General features: G+C 39.4%; 1 protein-coding gene and 1 long non-coding RNA gene across 2 annotated transcripts in view; one reads left to right on the plus strand and one right to left on the minus strand.

The window, feature by feature from the left end:
• Positions 1 to 3,082, minus strand: part of LOC116593422 — a 35,801-nt gene extending 32,719 nt beyond the window's left edge. Inside the window, exon 1 of the long non-coding RNA XR_004286901.1 lies at positions 3,008 to 3,082. This is a non-coding gene — a long non-coding RNA (uncharacterized LOC116593422). The remainder of the gene's footprint in view (positions 1 to 3,007) is intronic.
• Positions 1 to 17,421, plus strand: part of GPR156 (G protein-coupled receptor 156) — a 61,927-nt gene that overhangs the window by 32,821 nt on the left and 11,685 nt on the right. The window contains 5 exon segments of the mRNA XM_032347609.1: positions 5,914 to 6,049; positions 6,308 to 6,418; positions 11,723 to 11,848; positions 12,842 to 12,937; positions 16,180 to 16,416. Of these exon segments, the coding sequence (XP_032203500.1) occupies positions 5,914 to 6,049; positions 6,308 to 6,418; positions 11,723 to 11,848; positions 12,842 to 12,937; positions 16,180 to 16,416 (706 nt within the window).

Here is a 17,421-nt window from a genome sequence, read left to right on the forward strand (position 1 = left end):
ACAGAGATCACAAGCAGGCAGAGAGACAGACAGAGGGAGAGGAAGGGAAGCAGGCTCCCCGCTGAGCAGAGAGCCCGACATGGGGCTCGATCCCAGGACCCTGAGATCATGACCTAAGCCGAAGGCAGAGGCTTTAACCCACTGAGCCACCCAGGCGCCCCTAAAAATTTTATTTAGTTATTTGAGATAAGGAGAGAGAGAGAGAACAAAAGCAGCAGAGACAGCAGAGGGAGAGAGACAAGCAGACTCCCTGCTGAGCACAGAGCCCATTGTGGGGCTTGATCCCAGGACCGTGAGATCACCACCTGAGCTGAAGTCAGACACTTAACCATCCAGGCACCCCTTTACTGAGTGCTTTCAATATCCTAGGTAATATTCTAGTGCTGGGAGTAGATCATGAACAATTCTGATTGGGAGAAGATAATAAACAATAAATCTATAAATTGTGTAATACCTTAGAAAGTTATAAGTGCTGTGGTGGGGTGGAGATAGAATAGAACAGGGTAAGAAGGATTTGGAATTCTGAGAAAGAGTATGATTTTAAATGGAGTCGTAGCCCTGATTGAGAGGGTAACTTTTGAACAAGGACATAAAAGGACAGAGGGAAGGAGCCATGCAAATACATGATTTAGAATATTCTAGACAGGGAGAACAGCCACTTCAAATTCTTGAAGTGTGTGAGTGACTGGTGTTTTCAAGGAATAGCAAGGAGGCCTGTGTGGAGTGGAGTGGGCAAGAGGAAGAAGTAGGAAATAAGATAGAGAGCTAACGAGGGCCAAATATAAAAGCCTTGTACACTCTCGTCAAGACTGAGTTTTCTTCTAAGCGAAACGGAAAGGCATTGCAGGCTTCTGAACAGAGAAATGACATGATCTGATTTACCCTTAATGGATTGCTATGACTGCTATGCTGAAAATAGACTTAGGAAGGGTCCAGAATAGAAGCAGGGAGACCAGTTAGGAGGCTATTGTAATAATGCAATTGAGAAATGCAAAGTCAGACTTTGATCAGGGTGGTGGCAACAGAAGTGGTAAAGTAGTGGTTTTGGATGTATTTCAAGAATAGAGTCAAAAGTATTTCATGACAGATTGGATGTGGGTGGTGAGCAAGGGTCAAGGAGGGCTTCAAGATTTCTGGCCCAGCTCAACAGAAAGATGGAATTACCATTATCTGAACTGGGGAAGAATGTGAGAAGAACAGGTCTGGGGAGAAGACTAAGAGTTCAATTTTAGATGCATTGAGATCAAAGAGGGGAATATTGGTCTTCAAAATTTATGAAGAAAAATTATTCTGAATAATTATAACAGACAAGATGGGATCCTGGGGATGTGTATCTAGAAGAAGAATAAAGTGAAGTCATCATGATAAAAGAATTTAGAACTCTGGAGGTGGAAATGTTAATGAAGTCTCCCAGGATGGTCTCCTAGAGTGTTGGCCCAGACAGGAGAGGAAGGAACAGGGCCAAGCTGCTCTCACCATTATGTTACAGAATTAGAATATATATGGTTAGAAGTCACATAAATATATATGTATATAAATATTGCTTTGAGGTGTGCAGAATTTGAATTGGGTTTAGATATTGAACCTAAAACATTAGAAATAAGCAAAGTAGCAAAATGATCACTATGTGCTGAAACACATGAAACAACTTTATGATAAAGTTATTTGGAACATATGTAGCTGAGGTAGATTTGTAATCCCCCTGTAGCATAGATCAAAAACAGTGGATTGAAAAAGAAATTCAGTTGACTCTAACAATTTAATCTTAAGTGTTTTATTAAAAATCTTTTTAGAAAGACATTCATACTTGGTTTTAGATAAGTTTAAAGCTTAGTGACCCACATATAACATTTCAGAAACCATGACTCTGTGACGTTTGAAAAAACTTTTCTAATAGCCACAAGAAGTACCCTCAACCCTATTTGCAAGCCATGTTTCCAAATTCAGTTCATAACCAGAATTAAAAGAAACAATAGGATGACCAGTCAGTCCTCCATAGCAAGTATAATAAACTTCGAAGTTCAGAAACCTGTGTTTGATAAACTTTTAAAACATCATACCTGTGAGCTGATGGATGTTATATAAGCATCAGAATTAATTAAAGGCTTTTGAAATGATAATTCAAGTTTATTCAGGTTGTACAGATATAGATGGATATTTATCTATTTATATTGAGACTTACTTGAGAATAGAAAAATCAAGAAAGCTCATCTTACATTGCCAATGAATAAATGAAGAGAAAAAGATGAGATAGCTATATAATCCTTAAAAACAACAACAAAAAAAAACACCTTGTTTCTGAGTGCTAGTAACCCAGTCCAAGCCCTTACCTCTTTATAAATGCAACATAGGTAATTTTGTTGGGACCGAATATTTATAATTAAGTATATAATATTGAAATCTTCTTGCTTTGTGGAAATTATGTGTTTGTGGTTGATTAGAATATTCAGCATGTGTAGATTTCATCTTTAATTCAACAGAAATATGTAAGTGACATTGGTGGTTGAACTCCTATTAAACTAGGAAAGACATTCCCCAGACATACATAATTCATCTGCTGAATAAGAGATGATTCACTTTTCAGTGACTTCACAGGTGTTAACTTCACCAAACAAAATAGGTAAATCATCTTCCATTCATTTTTTTCTGATGCAACTTTTAAGTAAAATTTTTTATGAAAAATATAAAAATAAACTTATGTAAGTCCACAACATGTCCATTTAGGAAATGAATTTGCATCAACTTCTGAGGTATGAAGACCATGTAATATATATTTTATTAAAAATAACTAAGCTGACCCTGAAACAAATAATACATTATATGTTAATAAGAAACAATAATTAAAATTTTTTAAAAATAACTAAACTGAATTCCTCCTAACTAAATCAAGAGAGGGAGAAAGTTTAAATCAGGGTTGCATGCAGTACTGAATAACACAAAGAAGATCTGATTATAGAGTGGTGTTCAAATAAAAGGGCCCCAGAGAGGAATTAAGAAAGAAACTTACCCATCAGTGATCTGGACAGCACAGACGTGAGGCTGTGAACTTGGGCAGCTGCTTGTCAGGGAGGTCATCATCAGCTATTCATGGCTCATGCTTGTGCGTAGTCATGGAGAAGAACAGCCTGAGTTATTTGTCCTGCAAGATCTACCCAGTGGTTTTTCCACTGCGCAAGCTTCTGACTGCACCAAGTAGCCAGTCCTAGGTCAGCAGTGCCCTTTTCTAAGCAGTGTCAGCACTGGTCTATCTAAGGTATTACTTTACTTAACAAATGTATTGTGAAGCTGCTGGTTCACACTGTTCTTACTTTGGCAGTCAGTATTAACCCCATAATTCTCCTTCTTACGAGAAGAGACAAACTAGTAAAGATTACTCTCCCTCAGTCACAATTTGAAGACTTGCTGACTGAGGAGATGGATGAATGAGTGGATAGGGAGGATAGGGCTAGATTTTAAATTTGGATACAGGAGACTTTAAACAAAATTGACCTGTATACATGCAGTTTTCTTCCTAAGTGATGAGATAGTATTTTAAGAAATTAAGTCTGAAAGTAATATACAGAATGTATTAGGACAGGAAAAACACTGGTGTTACAGAGGGTTAGAGGTTACATCAAAAATCTAAAAATTCGTAGTTTTGCATCACCTTAGTTTTCAAAGAATTTTGCCACACACCTCATTTGATCTTTGCAATAATCTGTGGGATGGCTAGGAAAGATAACATTATTTACACAGATGAGGAAACAGGAACCTAGAGTGGTTAAGTGACTTGCCCAGAGTCCCGCACTTGTGATTGGCAGAGCCAGGCTACTCATCTGTCACACCTGACTCCATTTCCATTGCTCCTAACTTGGTTGTATCCTGGATGCATGCAGTAGCAGGAATGGAGAGTAAGAGACAACTTGGAGAGATTTCAAAATAACAAGTGAAAGAAACTGGCAATTGATTGGGTATAGGTGATAAACAGGAGAGGTAGGGCACCTGGGTGGTACAGTTGGTTGAACGATGACTCTTGGCTTCAGCTCAGTCATGAGATCAAGCCCCAGGTCAGGCTCTCCACTCAGCGGGGAGTCTGCTTGAGGATTCTCTCCTTATGCCCACTCGCTCACACATGCGTGCACTCTCTCTAAAACAAATAAATCTTTTAAAAAGAAAAAAAAAAAAAAGAGGGGCACCTGGGTGGCTCAGTGGCTTAAGCTGCTGCCTTCGGCTCAGGTCATGATCCCAGAGTCCTGGGATCAAGTCCTGCATCAGGCTCTCTGCTCAGTAGGGAGACTGCTTTCCTCTCTCTCTCTCTCTCTCTGCCTGCCTGCCTCTCTGCCTGATTGTGATCCCTCTCTGCCAAATAAATAAATAAAATCTTTAAAAAAAAAAAAAAAAGAAAGAAAAGAAAAGAAACAGGAGAGGAAAAAGTGATTCGTGGGCTTCTAAAGTCTGAAGATGGTGAGATTAACATTATCATTAGCTAATGTTGGCTACCTGCTTACTCTGTGCCAGGCCCTGTGCCACCCACTTTGCTATATTACCTCCCTGAGTCCTTAAAACTCTGTCAGGGGGAGAGGGAGGTATTATTGTTATCCCCTTTTTTTAAGAGGAATCCATAAAACTTGTTCTCATTTTTAGAGGGAAAAAAAGAAAAATCAAGGTTTTTGCTCGAAGACAAGGTAAACCTCAGCTGGATTTACTGGCCAACCTTATCTGTACTTGGGGCCTGAGTCCCAGGACAATGACTTGGTATTTTTGTGTGTGTGGACATAATTATGCTGCCAGCCACAAAGTAATCAAAGCTGGGCCGTTGTTGGTTATCATGTTTGCAAGTCTAACACTGCCTAACTGTTTAATGCCTCTGAGTACTTTGACTGTCATTGAAGTAGGCTGCACTTAGTAACTGGTTTTGCCTTGGCTCTCAACTTTAAAGTGGTCAGCCAGGTAATCCAGGTACATAGATAAGAATGCTGTCATCCTCAGTTACTATTTTAAAATGAAAATATAACTAAGTATAATTATCAAGTGACTATTAATATAAACATTGAATTTATGTAGAATACACTATTTAGACTAAAACTCTTAAATACAATGACATTTCTTAATTGTTATCAGTCACTGTCTAGAGTAAGCCTGGTTTTCCCCTTAAGTTAACCAATTCGTATGTTTTTACTTTGTCCTGAGCCTCCGTTGGTGCTCAGGGTCTGTCTGACACCCTGATTATCCACACTTCCCTCTAATCTTTAAATTATTCTGTAAACTAATTTAAAACTATTTGACCAAAAAAAAAAAAAAGCCGATTAAGGAATGTCATTGTATTTAAGTTTTAGTCTAAATAGTGTAATTTAAAATTTAAATAAATTTAATATTTATGTTTATAGTCCCTTGGTAATTATTAGTAGTCACTTGATAAATCCCTTTCAATGCTTGCTTCCTTTTTCTCTTTTGGTCAAGCAGAGAAAAGAAAAAGAATTTTACATTTCAAATAGAGTAAATTGTGAAAAAAAAATCACAAAGACTTTCCAAATAGCAGTTTACCTTACAGCTCATTTCTAAGGGCTCCAAACTGTATCTCTTTAGGTATCTACCTGCTAGTTTTTTACTCACTAGGCTGCATATAGTTGTCTCTTAGCAACCATAAATTCCATGGAAAAGTCCTAACTCTTCTCTGATACCACCTGTTTTTTAGAAGTTGGCCTTTTTTTTTTTTTTTTAAGGCTTAGAGTTATATAAGCAAGAAATGCCAGAATTTAGTTCTTTTTTAAAATAAATTTAAATCCTAACAATTTTTTACAGGGCTATAAAGTGTTTTCTTCCCAGTGGCCCTTCACTCTGATTACATTGGAGATTATACTTGTGGGGAACTTCTGTTTACTCCCACAGCAAAGGGTCATGACTATAAGTGTCTTTCTTCCTGATTCACTTTAGGATTGTGAAGATGTCCAGTCCCAATCTGAATATTGTGACCTTACTTGGCAGTTGTCTGACTTACAGTAGTGTTTACCTCTTTGGGATTCAAGATCGAGATGCTTTAGTGGGAGGCTCAATGGAAACTCTCATTCAGGTACGTTAAATCTTACGTTTTTGTTTTGAACAAAATGTCCAACTTTTGATTTTTTTTTTTTTTTCAAATCAGCGTCTCCTATAGGTGGTGGTTATCTTTATCCTTGGAATGGGCACTCTCAAAGGTGATCACTGAAATGCTTACTGCAGTCCACATCCTGTCCCTTGCCCTGTGTGGACTGAGGCTTTGCAGATCAGAATGTGGAGAACAACGAAAGTCTATCTCATGCCTCTTGCTTCTATCCTTTTCCCTCTGTAGATAAGACTATCCATGCTGTGCATTGGGACCTCCCTTGTATTTGGCCCTATTCTGGGGAAGAGCTGGCGACTCTACAAGGTGTTTACCCAGAGGGTCCCGGACAAGAGAGTGGTGAGTAGGCAACAGTTACATACCAGTGCTTAATTGCAAACAGCAGGTTTATTATTGATTATAAGCTGGAGAAGTTTGTGTTGGATTACTAGGTAGGCCCTTTTATGGCAATCTCAATTTCCTACTCCTCATTTCAAACCTTGGAGTAGTGTGGTCTCCTAAGTCTCCAAGCCTGGAAAGCTATGTGCCAGTGCTCTTGGGAGATAGGACTTTGAATGTATTTCTGCTTCATATGTACCCCAGGCCCTGGTACTTCTGGTACCATGTGAACTGGCCAGCATCTAGAACCAGTGTGAGAGAGAACAAGATGCCCAGAGAGATTGTTTCTTGGCATAAATATGAGCTGAAAGCGGAGTGAGGGACAGTGATTACAGAGAAGCTGTAGCAAGTAAGCAATTATTTCCTTTACTGGAGCCCAGTTCTTTTCCATGTGGAAGACCATTTTCTGCACTAGGAAGGATGGGCCTGAGCAGTGAACAAAGAAGAGGACATCCATTCGCCAGATAGAATCAACCCTAGAAGCTCTGTGGCAGCCAGATCACCTATATCCCCGACATCAGATGTCATCCTGACCACATTTTCCCATTTTATTAGGTTCCTTGCCCAAACCTCAAAGTTCATTCATCAAACTCTTTGGCAATAGGTCCTAGCCAGACCCAATATATCACTCAATAGGACTTTACTTCTCTGGAATGATTTTTTTTTTCAAATATTAGTCATTATTCAGTGAATATTCATAATAACCTCAGCTGTGAGTAACCATGATGAAAAAAAATTGACCAAAGGACAAGAAGTTTATCTATCCTTCTATAACACAGATTTCTTTACAAAAAATGGTTTTATTGGGGTGCCTGGGTGGCTCAGTGCGTTGAGCCTGTGCCTTTGGCTCAGGTCATGATCTCAAGGTCCTGGGATCGAGCCCTGCATCAGACTCTTGGCTCAGTGGGGAGCCCACTTCCCCCTCTCTTTCTGCCTGTCTCTCTGCCTACTGTGATTGCTGTCTGTCAAATAAATGAATAAAATCTTTTTTAAAAAATGGTTTTATTGAGGCATAAGTAACATGCAATGAATTGCACATATTTTAAAGTGTATGATTTGACAACTTTTGACATAGGTACAAATCCATGAATCATGGTATAAATCTGCATAAGTTTCTTCAAGAATCTTTGTTATCTCCATCTCCTGTCCAATCCTTACATCCATTCCTATTCCCAGACAACCACTGATACACTTTCTGTCACTAAGGATTTGTTTACATTTTCCAGAATTTTATATAAATGGAATCATATAGTATGTACTTTTTAAAAATATATATATTTATTTATTTATTTAAGAGAACAAGAGTACGAGCATGCCAGGGAAGGGGCAGAAGGAGAGGAAGAGAGAGAATCTCAAGCAGACTGCCCATTGAGAACAGAGCCAGGATGTGGGGCTCAATCCCACAGCCCTGAGATCATGACCTGAGCCAAAACCAAGGGCAGACGCCCCACTGAATGAGCCACCCATGCACCCCTGTGCTTTTTTTTTTAGACCTGTCTTCTTTCACTTGGCATAATTATTTTAAGATTCATATGTGTTGTTGGATGCATCAGTGGTTCTTTTTTTGTTATTGGTGAGTAATATTCCAAAGTGTAGACATACAGTTTGTTATCCATTCATCTGTTGATGGATGTTTGGGTTTGTTTCCATTTTAGGGCTATTAAAAGTAAAATCACTATGAAAATTGGTGTATGAGTCTTTGTAGTAGGCATATGCTTTCATTTCTCTTGGTTAAAAACCTAAGAGTAGAATGGGTGGATCATATGGTTAAGTGTATGTTTAACTTTTTAAGAAATTGGCTTTCTGGGACACCTGGGTGGCTCAGTTGGTTAAGCGGCTGCCTTGAGCTCAGGTCATGATCCCAGCGTCCTGGGATCGAGTCCCACATCGGGCTCCTTGCTTGGCAGGGAGCCTGCTTCTCCCTCTGCCTCTGCCTTCCACTCTGTCTGCCTGTGCTTGCTCTCACTTCTCTCTCTATGACAAATAAATAAAATAAAATCTTAAAAAAAAAAAAAAGAAAAAAAGAAATTGGCTTTCTCCCAGAATGGTTGTACCTTATTACATTCCCCCCAGAAATGTATGAGAGTCCCTCTCCTCTATATCCTTGCCAACATTTGACTTGGTTGTTCTTTGTAGTCATTCTAATAGAGGTTTATAATAGTATCTCATTGTGTTTTAATTTACATTTCCTTAGTGTGATTTTTTCACATAGTTATTTGCTATCCATATGTCTTCTTTGGTGAAGTATCTTTTACCCATTTTTTTAAAAATTTAGTTGTTTGTTTTCTTACTATTGAGTTTTGAGAGTTCTTTTTTTATTCTGGATAAGCCCATCAGCAGATATATATGATTTACAAAGACTTTCTTCCCATTTATGTCTTTCTTTTCATTCACATAAGTGTATCTTTCAAAAGAGAAGACATTTCTAATTTTGATGATGTTCCAATTACCAATTTGTTCTTTTATGGATCATGTTTGGTATCAGATCTAAGAAACTTTCGCTTAATCCAAGGCCTCAAAAGTTTTCTCCTGTGCTTACTTGCAGAAGTTTTAGAGTTTTCATTTTTTACATTTGGGCATATGATCCATTTTGAGTTAATCTTAAAATATGATATGATTTATGGATCAAAGTTAATTTTTTCACATATTAATATACAGTTGTTCCAGCTTCATTTATTGAGAAGTCTGTCCTCTTCACTGAATTACTTTTTACCTTTGTTGAAAATCAGTTGTCCATAGATATGTGGATCTATTTTTGGATCCAATTCTGTCTCAGTGATGTATTTGTTTATTTTGACAACAATACCATAATATCTGGATTATTGTTGCTTTATATAAAATCTCGAGTCAGGGAGTGTTAGTTCTCCAACTTTGTCCTTCTCTTTCAATATTGTTTTGACTAATCTAAGTCCTTTGAATCTGCATATGAATTTTTGAGTCAGCTTGCCAATTTCTGCAAATTTCTTCTGAAATTTTGATGAGAATGTGTTGACTCTATAGATCAAATTGTGGAGAACTGACTTCTTAACAATGTTGTATCTTTTAACCCATGAATACGGTATATATCTTCATTTACTTAGGTCTTTTCTAATTGTATAGTTTTCAGTGGAGATCCTTTATAACTTCTATCAGATTTATTCCCAATTATTTAATTTTTATGCTATTGTATGTTATTGTTCTTTATTTTACTTTCTGATTTTTTGCTGTTAATATATGGAAATATAATTGATTTTCATATGCTGATCTTGTATGTTGTAACCTTGTTAAACTACTTATTGTAGATCCATCAGATCTTTTTTGTACATCCAGCAGATTTTCTGCATAGATGATCATATTATCTGTGGATAAAGAGTTTCTTTCCAATTTTCTGTATGACAGCCCTGTCTAGAAACACTAGTACAATGTTCAATACAAATGCCGAACACAGACATCCTTGAATTTTTCTTGACCTTATAAGGAGAGCATTCAGTATTTCAAAACTAAGTATGTTAGTTATAGTCATATTATAGATATCCTTTACCTAGTTAGGGAGATTCTCCTCACTTCCCATTTTGCTGAGGGTTTTATTAAAGAATTGATGTTGGGTTCTGTCAAATATTTTTTCTGTGTCTACTAATCATATTTCTTTTTCTTTTTTAGTTTGTTCATTTGGTGGAATTACATTAAATGATTTTAGGATCTCAAACTAATACCATTTTACAAACTCCACTTGGTCATGATGTATTATCCTCTTCTTTTATTGTTGGACTCCTTTTCATAAGATTGTGTTTATAATGTGTATACTCATGGAATACTCATATATATACTCAAGGAATATTGTTCTATAGCTTTCTTTTCTTATGAAATCTTTTTCTAGTTTTCATATAGCATAATGCCAGCATTATAGAGTGAATTAGGAAGTATTCCCTCTTCTTCAGTTTCTGGAAGTGTTTGTGAACATTGCTATAATTGGCATCCACTTACAGTATAAGTATCTCATGATTGTATGTTTCCATTTCCTCATCTCCTGATCTTTGTGTTGTTTTCACTTCTACATATAAACCCACCAGAATTGTTACTCATTTTTGTTTAGACAGTTATCTTTTTTTTTAATTATTTTTTTATTTTTTGTAAACATATAATGTATTAGTAGCCCCAGGGGTACAGGTCTATGATAAACAGTTATCTTTTAAAGATATTTAAATAATTAAAATCAACGTGTATTTTTCCACGAAGGTAATATTCCTTGTATAGATCCATATTTTCATCTGATATCATTTTCCTTTTGCTTTAAAGATATTAACATTCTCATGCAGGTGTGCTAATGCTGAATTCTTCCAGCTTTTGTTTATCTGAAAAAGTCTTTATTTCCCCTTTGTTTCTGAAAGCTACTTTTGCTGGATATAGAATTACAGGTTGAGGCTTTCTTTTCTTCTTTTAGTACCTTGAAGTTTTCATTCTGCGGTCTTCTTATGTGGCCCTCTCTGATAAGAAATCTGATGTTATCCTTGTCTTTGTTCCTCTACAGATGAGGTGACTTTTTGCTGGCTGATTTGAAGATTTTCTTATTATCATTGGTTTTAAGCAGTTTGGTAAAGCAACTGATGACTGATGCATTTTTATCTTACAGACACCGTGAATCCTGTAACTAGTTACGCCCTCTTCTTTTCAATGGTCATCAAAAACTCAGATCCACATTTCTCCCTCAATTCATGAGGGCTGTGTACTCTCTTCTTCTGACCTTTTATCCTAATTCTCCTGATTTTTTTCTTTTCCTTAATTTTTTTCAACTTCTCATCCTTTCAAAGTATATATTTTTAAATTTTATTTCCATAGTTACAAAAGTAACACAGCCTCTTTCTATTAAGTCAAATGATTCATATATGTATAAAGAAAATGCTAGTAATCTCTCTTCCACCACCCTCATCTTTCAATCTCACCCTCCAAGTTAACGGTTTTTAACAGTTTTATGTGAAAACATTAATATCTCTATATGCTAATTATGCACATATCTAGAAATAATAGCGTGTTCATTTTATAAGACTCCTTAATCCTTTGTGAGAAAAGGCAGGATATGGGACAGATAAACAAATAAAAATATTTAGTGGTAATGGTGATGACATGGACATAGATAGACACCATTGCACATCTGTAGTGTGTGTTTCATCTTTGATGGCTGGATGTGAAGCCCCTTGGGAGGGCTGACCTTGGAACCTCAGCGTACTCTAGGCCCTGTGTCATTTAGCCAGCAAGCCAAGGAAATGTACGGCCCTGACTCTTTTGCAGATAATCAAAGACCTGCAGCTACTGGGGTTAGTGGCAGCCCTGGTGATAGCTGATGTGATCCTGCTTGTGACGTGGGTGCTGACTGATCCCATCCAGTGCCTCCAGATTCTCGGTGTCAGTATGACGGTGAGGGGCCCAATCCCTGGATAATCTACTTTCCGAACTGGGAGGATAGGCTTCTGTGGGTACACTGAGGTCATTCTCCCAGCGGTCCTCACTCTGTGTTCATTCTCCCAACAAGAAGATAAATGACCCAAAAAGCAGGGAGAGATGGGAGCTGTGGCTGTGGTGAGTGCCTTGCCCCTTGTCTGCAAAGTGCGCTACCACAGCCACTGCCCCTGCTCCACATGTCTTCCAACAGCATCCACTGAGATGTCGGAACATGAGAACTGCCCAGCAGTTATCTCTGCTTTCACATGATCAACAATGAGAACTTTCAACCATAGGAAGTTGACTTCCCCTAGTTATTGAGATGTATAAGTGGTATTTTCAGGTGGTATTTGGAATCAGTCAGCCCTCCTTCAAATTCCACTTACCAGCCATGTGACCTTGGGAAAGTCATTTAAACCTCTTGAAGTATCTGTTTCCTCATAGGTAAAGTGATGATGATAGTATTTCTTATTCCCTAGGGCTGTGGCTTAGATGAAGGGAAACAACGCAGGGAAAGGGCTCAACTGTGCCTAGTACATAAGTTAAAATAATGGGAAGTATTATAAGTTTCCAGCCTCACAAGGGGCTGAGGTATACAGTGAAATCTTGACTTTGCAGATTTAATATGTACAGTTTCAACTGTTAAAAAATAGCAGAAACAAGATGTGAAATAATTCATAATTTTGTTGATGCACTAATATGAGTCACTGTGGTAGCAAAACAATAACTGAGGAGTAAGCCCCACCATCACCAAGCATCCACACGTCAGCCGGACTTTATCATCTTTTCTTTCACCCATAGCCACATTCACTTAGATTATAACTGAGTCACCTAAATGTTACAGTTTTTACGTATTAAGGGCAAAATCACATGCTGTAGAAGAGTTCATGCTCCAGATGTCCCCAAAGATCTCTTGTGTGTTCCTAGTAATTGTGGGTTTCCTCCGTCCTGACTCTGTGTACCTCCTAGGTGACAGGGAGAGACGTGTCCTGCTCTCTGACCAGCTCACACTTCTGTGCTTCCCGGTACTCTGATGTCTGGATTGCTCTTGTTTTGGTGTGCAAGGTTGGTAACCACATCTCCTTGGGATATAATCTGTCTGTCACCAACAAAATAGCCACACAAAAAGAGAATTAGAGGAATTAATGAGGTGATAACGCAAAGAATCTTGAAATCAGAGGAAACCTCTGTTTATGCATAAATCTCAAAATCATGACCCTCATTATTTCTCTACTCTTTATTTGTCTTGGGGGTCATTTTTCCAATTCTTTGAACCCTCTCATTTAATTTTCCCCTAAATCATGTGAAATTTACCCACAATTTCTCTCATTTCTTGGTCTGATTTTTCTAATTAATTTGGCAATACCAGTTTTCTCCCCAACTCCCTGCAAGGGAGATTATGCAGAGACATTTTATCCGGCTTTATTTGTTCTGTTGATGCCCTGATTAACCTTCTTGTATTTTTCTTCAAGATTTGGGTCAAGGTATTCTGCTGCCTTCCACCAACCTTTCTCAGTCTGATCGGAAGAAGGGCTGGCCCTCAGACAGATGGCAATATCCCTGGTGTCCTTTGAGTGGTTCCAGCTGCCTCAAAGTTTCCTCCTACCGCTCTGAATCTCCCACAGTTAGCCTCATTTGTCTCTGTTAGCTGGCGAAAGTAGGATATTATTTCTAGCCGGTACGGGAAACCTGTATAGGGCCGGAGATTCCTAGTACCAAATATCCTATTAGCTGATTTCAACATGGAGAAATAGAAAATCTGGCTGTGAGGGGTATAGGGCAGGCCTATTTCACTCAGGCAAGCCCTGGATGCTAAGATATTACTTGTTGATTCTTGGGACAGAGAGGCCTGGTGGTCTTTAAAGGTAAACTTTACTCACTTTACCCCTAGGAAGTTGGTCAAGTGGTTGCCTCTGAGAGATAGGGCTGGAATTGGGAAATGTTGCTTTTTTACTATGTGCATATATTACTTTGATAGAAATGTTTTTAAAAGAGAACAACTGGGCAGGAAATAGCTCTTGACCTCTAGTTTCTTGCTAACATTTAAGAAAATGAACTTCAGAATATGACAGAACGGGATTTGAGTTCTGACTCAGCCCCTTCCTAGCTGACTCTGAACCTTATTTAACCTCTTTGATCCTGGGTTCCCTCTTACATAAAATGGGGATGACGACAAAATCCTCTCAGAATTGTTCTGAATTTCAAACAGGTTAGTGCATGATCAGAGTTTTCAGCCACTCCTGGCCCATGGAAAGAGCTCAATAAGTGTTAGATATTATGATTATTAATATTCTACTGCCCCGTAGACAGTTTGATTTCTTGAGCCCTATAGAAAAACATGTCCTCCCCAGGACAGAAACTCAACATTTCCCCCATAGAAGCTCCGTTTGTGATTCAAGTTGATTTATTTTCTCCATAGCCTTTTATACAATCACATTTCCATTTTATATCACTGTAATATCTTTCTGAAGGCAAGGAAAGAAAAGGAGAAAAGAGTGCTAAGCATCAGGAAACTGACTGAGCCAGCCCCTCACAGGCTCGCTGGTCAATGAGCACTTCCTGAGGATGACTTAAATCTTCACATCATGTTCCAGGACCCCATGCCCACCTGAACCTAGCAACTACCCCCACCCCACACTTCTCAGAAGTGAATGTCAATGACATACAAGCATTAGATATGATTTACTCAAACACAAGTTGTGGATGTAGAGAGGCTTTATTCATACCTCGCTCCCTTTTGGCAAGAGGTTTAATGGCGTTAAAACATTTTAAAGAATGAGATGTGAATAGTTCAAAATCATAGAATTAATTTCATTTACTTTTAATTAAATTACTAGAGATCCAGTCTGCCAGATGCCACCTGATGGTGTCAGTTACCCCAAACTCAAGCCCCACTGGCCTGACTTGTGTATTTTCTAGTCTTTGAAGATCTCAGAGGAGCCACCTTTGGCCCTTAGGCCTCTCCTGGGATACTGGGCATTAGGGGTGCCCAGAAGGGGGCACCCTTCACTGTGGGCACAGCCAGTCCTCCAAAAAATTATCTTTAGGGCTGTCCTGGCAGATGGAGTTGGTCAGATTGTATGATTTCAGGGTCACTGGCAGGTACCCTGCTGATACCGGCTTTGCTTTCATTATTAGTTCTCCCTGTGAATATCTGTACTTTCCACCCACACCTCAATCCTCATGGCATCTTCACATTCTGTGTGACAAAACATGGACATCTGTGTGCTCGCCTTAAGTCTCCCTACCAGACTGAGCTTCTTGAAAGCCAGGACCATGGCTTATTCCTCTTTGTAACACCTTTGCCTATCCTGCACCTAATATCATACTTTGTACATAGACAAACATATGTTGAGTCTATACATTACGTATTATTGATTACAGCTTTGATTTCTGTTTCAATACAGCTCCCTCTAGGAAAGGCAGCACTTTAAAGTGCATGAGTAATTTTCTGTGTAGTACAAGTGAGAAATCTGAGAGCAGTTTTATATTCATGGGAAAGAGGAAAGAACAGGGCACTGGGTTCCTGGTGATGGGGGCAGAGAATGTCACACAGAGGATGAAGGGTATAGATGAAGCCTTTAGTGCCTGTGCCTGCTCCACAGCCTCGCTTAGGTCCCAGCCTGCCTTTGTTCTCTTTTTCCATCTCCCATAAACACCCACTGGCACAGAGCCGCTGCTAGCCTATAGAGATCCTTTGTGTAAATTAGAAAAAGTCATCCCTTCTAGACAAATGCAATCTTGCAGGTGCAGGGCTTGGCAAGCAGATGGTGTCTTTGGGAAAATTAGGGGGGAAAAAAAGCCCATTCCTTAGGGCGCTGCCCCTGCCACAGCACACAGCTTGACAAGCAGACCACAGGGCTGTTTCCGCTTATACGTGTCCCTCAGCTCCATGCAGTGCAAAACCACACAGCAGGTGCAATAGTCCTTACCACTGACAGCACAGCATGCCCACTGCCCTCCAAGTGTCCAGCAATGCATCCTGTAGACCTGCTACCCACCTACACCGTCCTGCCTGTGCCCTGTCCCAGCAGAGTCCTGTCTGCTGGCTGACTTGCTGACCTCCAGTAAACTAATTCCCAGGGAAGGAGAGGAAAATCACATTTATTTAGCACCTAGTAGTATAAAGGGGCTGCCCTTAGTGTCTTCCCATGTGCTATATCAGTACATCTTCATGACAACCCTTTAAGGTAGGTCTGATTATCTCTAATTTAAAGGTGAGGAAATTGGTTCCAACCTTACTGCTCTTTGACACTGAGCCCACTGTTACACTTCTCTCAGCCCCGGGTTCTCTTCTCTATCTTCAGGGCCTGCTGCTGCTCTATGGTGCCTACCTGGCTGGCCTGACTGACCACGTCAGCTCTCCTCCTGTGAATCAGTCTTTAACCATCATGGTTGGGGTCAACCTCGTAGTAGTGGCTGCTGGGCTTCTCTTCGTGGTCACCAGATACTTGCACTCCTGGCCCAACCTGGTCTTTGGACTCACATCTGGAGGTATCTTTGTTTGCACAACCACGATCAACTGCTTCATCTTCATTCCCCAGGTATGCTCTAGGGAGAATTTGGCAGGCTGGTCCTCTGTCATTCCAGAGGCTTCCCTGGACATAATAAACCACTCACTTTGTCTTCTATTGAGACTTTTGGATACCGTTTATTGGGGAGTCAGAACGAAGGCAAGTTCCTCGTGAGGCGGCTCTCTCCATTCTTGCCTCCTCACTTCCCTGAAGAGGGCGACTCTGCTCCCCATCAGCAGGAAGGACAGGCCAGAGTGGCTGAGCAGACATGGCAGCATGTTTCTAGCTCTGGCAGGCTGCCTCCCAGACCTGCTTGTCCACCTACCCTCCCGTCGACTTCACTCATCTCCAGTCCCCTCTTCTCCTTGATAATGTCATTTCTTTCACTAGCCTGGGAGGGAGGACATTTTCTTTCTTTCCTATTGGAGGTTGCAGATTCACAGAGAAAACCTCATTTGGAAATTTATGCAATTTAAAATTTTTTTCCTTTTTATTAGAAGACAATATAGAACATTTCTTTTTATAATAAGGAGAAATAAAAGCTGAATAAAAATGTGTTTCACACTATGGGAATTAAAGGGGAAAAAATCAAATGAGGGAGAAAGATAGAAGCAGAAATACCCAGAGAGCAAAGAGAAAGAAAGGGAGTCAGAGGGAAAGAAGGACTCCATGGGCTCTGAAAGTGATGTTAAATTATTCATGTAATGCCCTAGGGTACCACTGAACCACATATATCTGAGTTAATGAACTTGGCATTAGGCACCTGTCCTGTTTCCCTTCTAGATCTCTTTCTCTTCCCCGGAGGCCTCCCTTATCCCACTACTCCCTCTAGACTCCATCTTGATTCCCTTTGCAGCTTGCAGTTGACTGGGAATGTCTTTATGAGGGAGCTAACCGATAATTAAAGTGTTGGCTGAGGGAGGGTTATGACTGCACTTTGGGGCACGATGGTGTGACACAGGCAAAGGCCTTTACTCTCCTTCCCTTTCATAAATTCTCATTAAAGTAATCTAGAGAATAAACAAATATGCAAAC

Source organism: Mustela erminea, chromosome 1 (genome assembly GCF_009829155.1).
Source record: "Mustela erminea isolate mMusErm1 chromosome 1, mMusErm1.Pri, whole genome shotgun sequence".
NCBI lineage: Eukaryota > Metazoa > Chordata > Mammalia > Carnivora > Mustelidae > Mustela > Mustela erminea.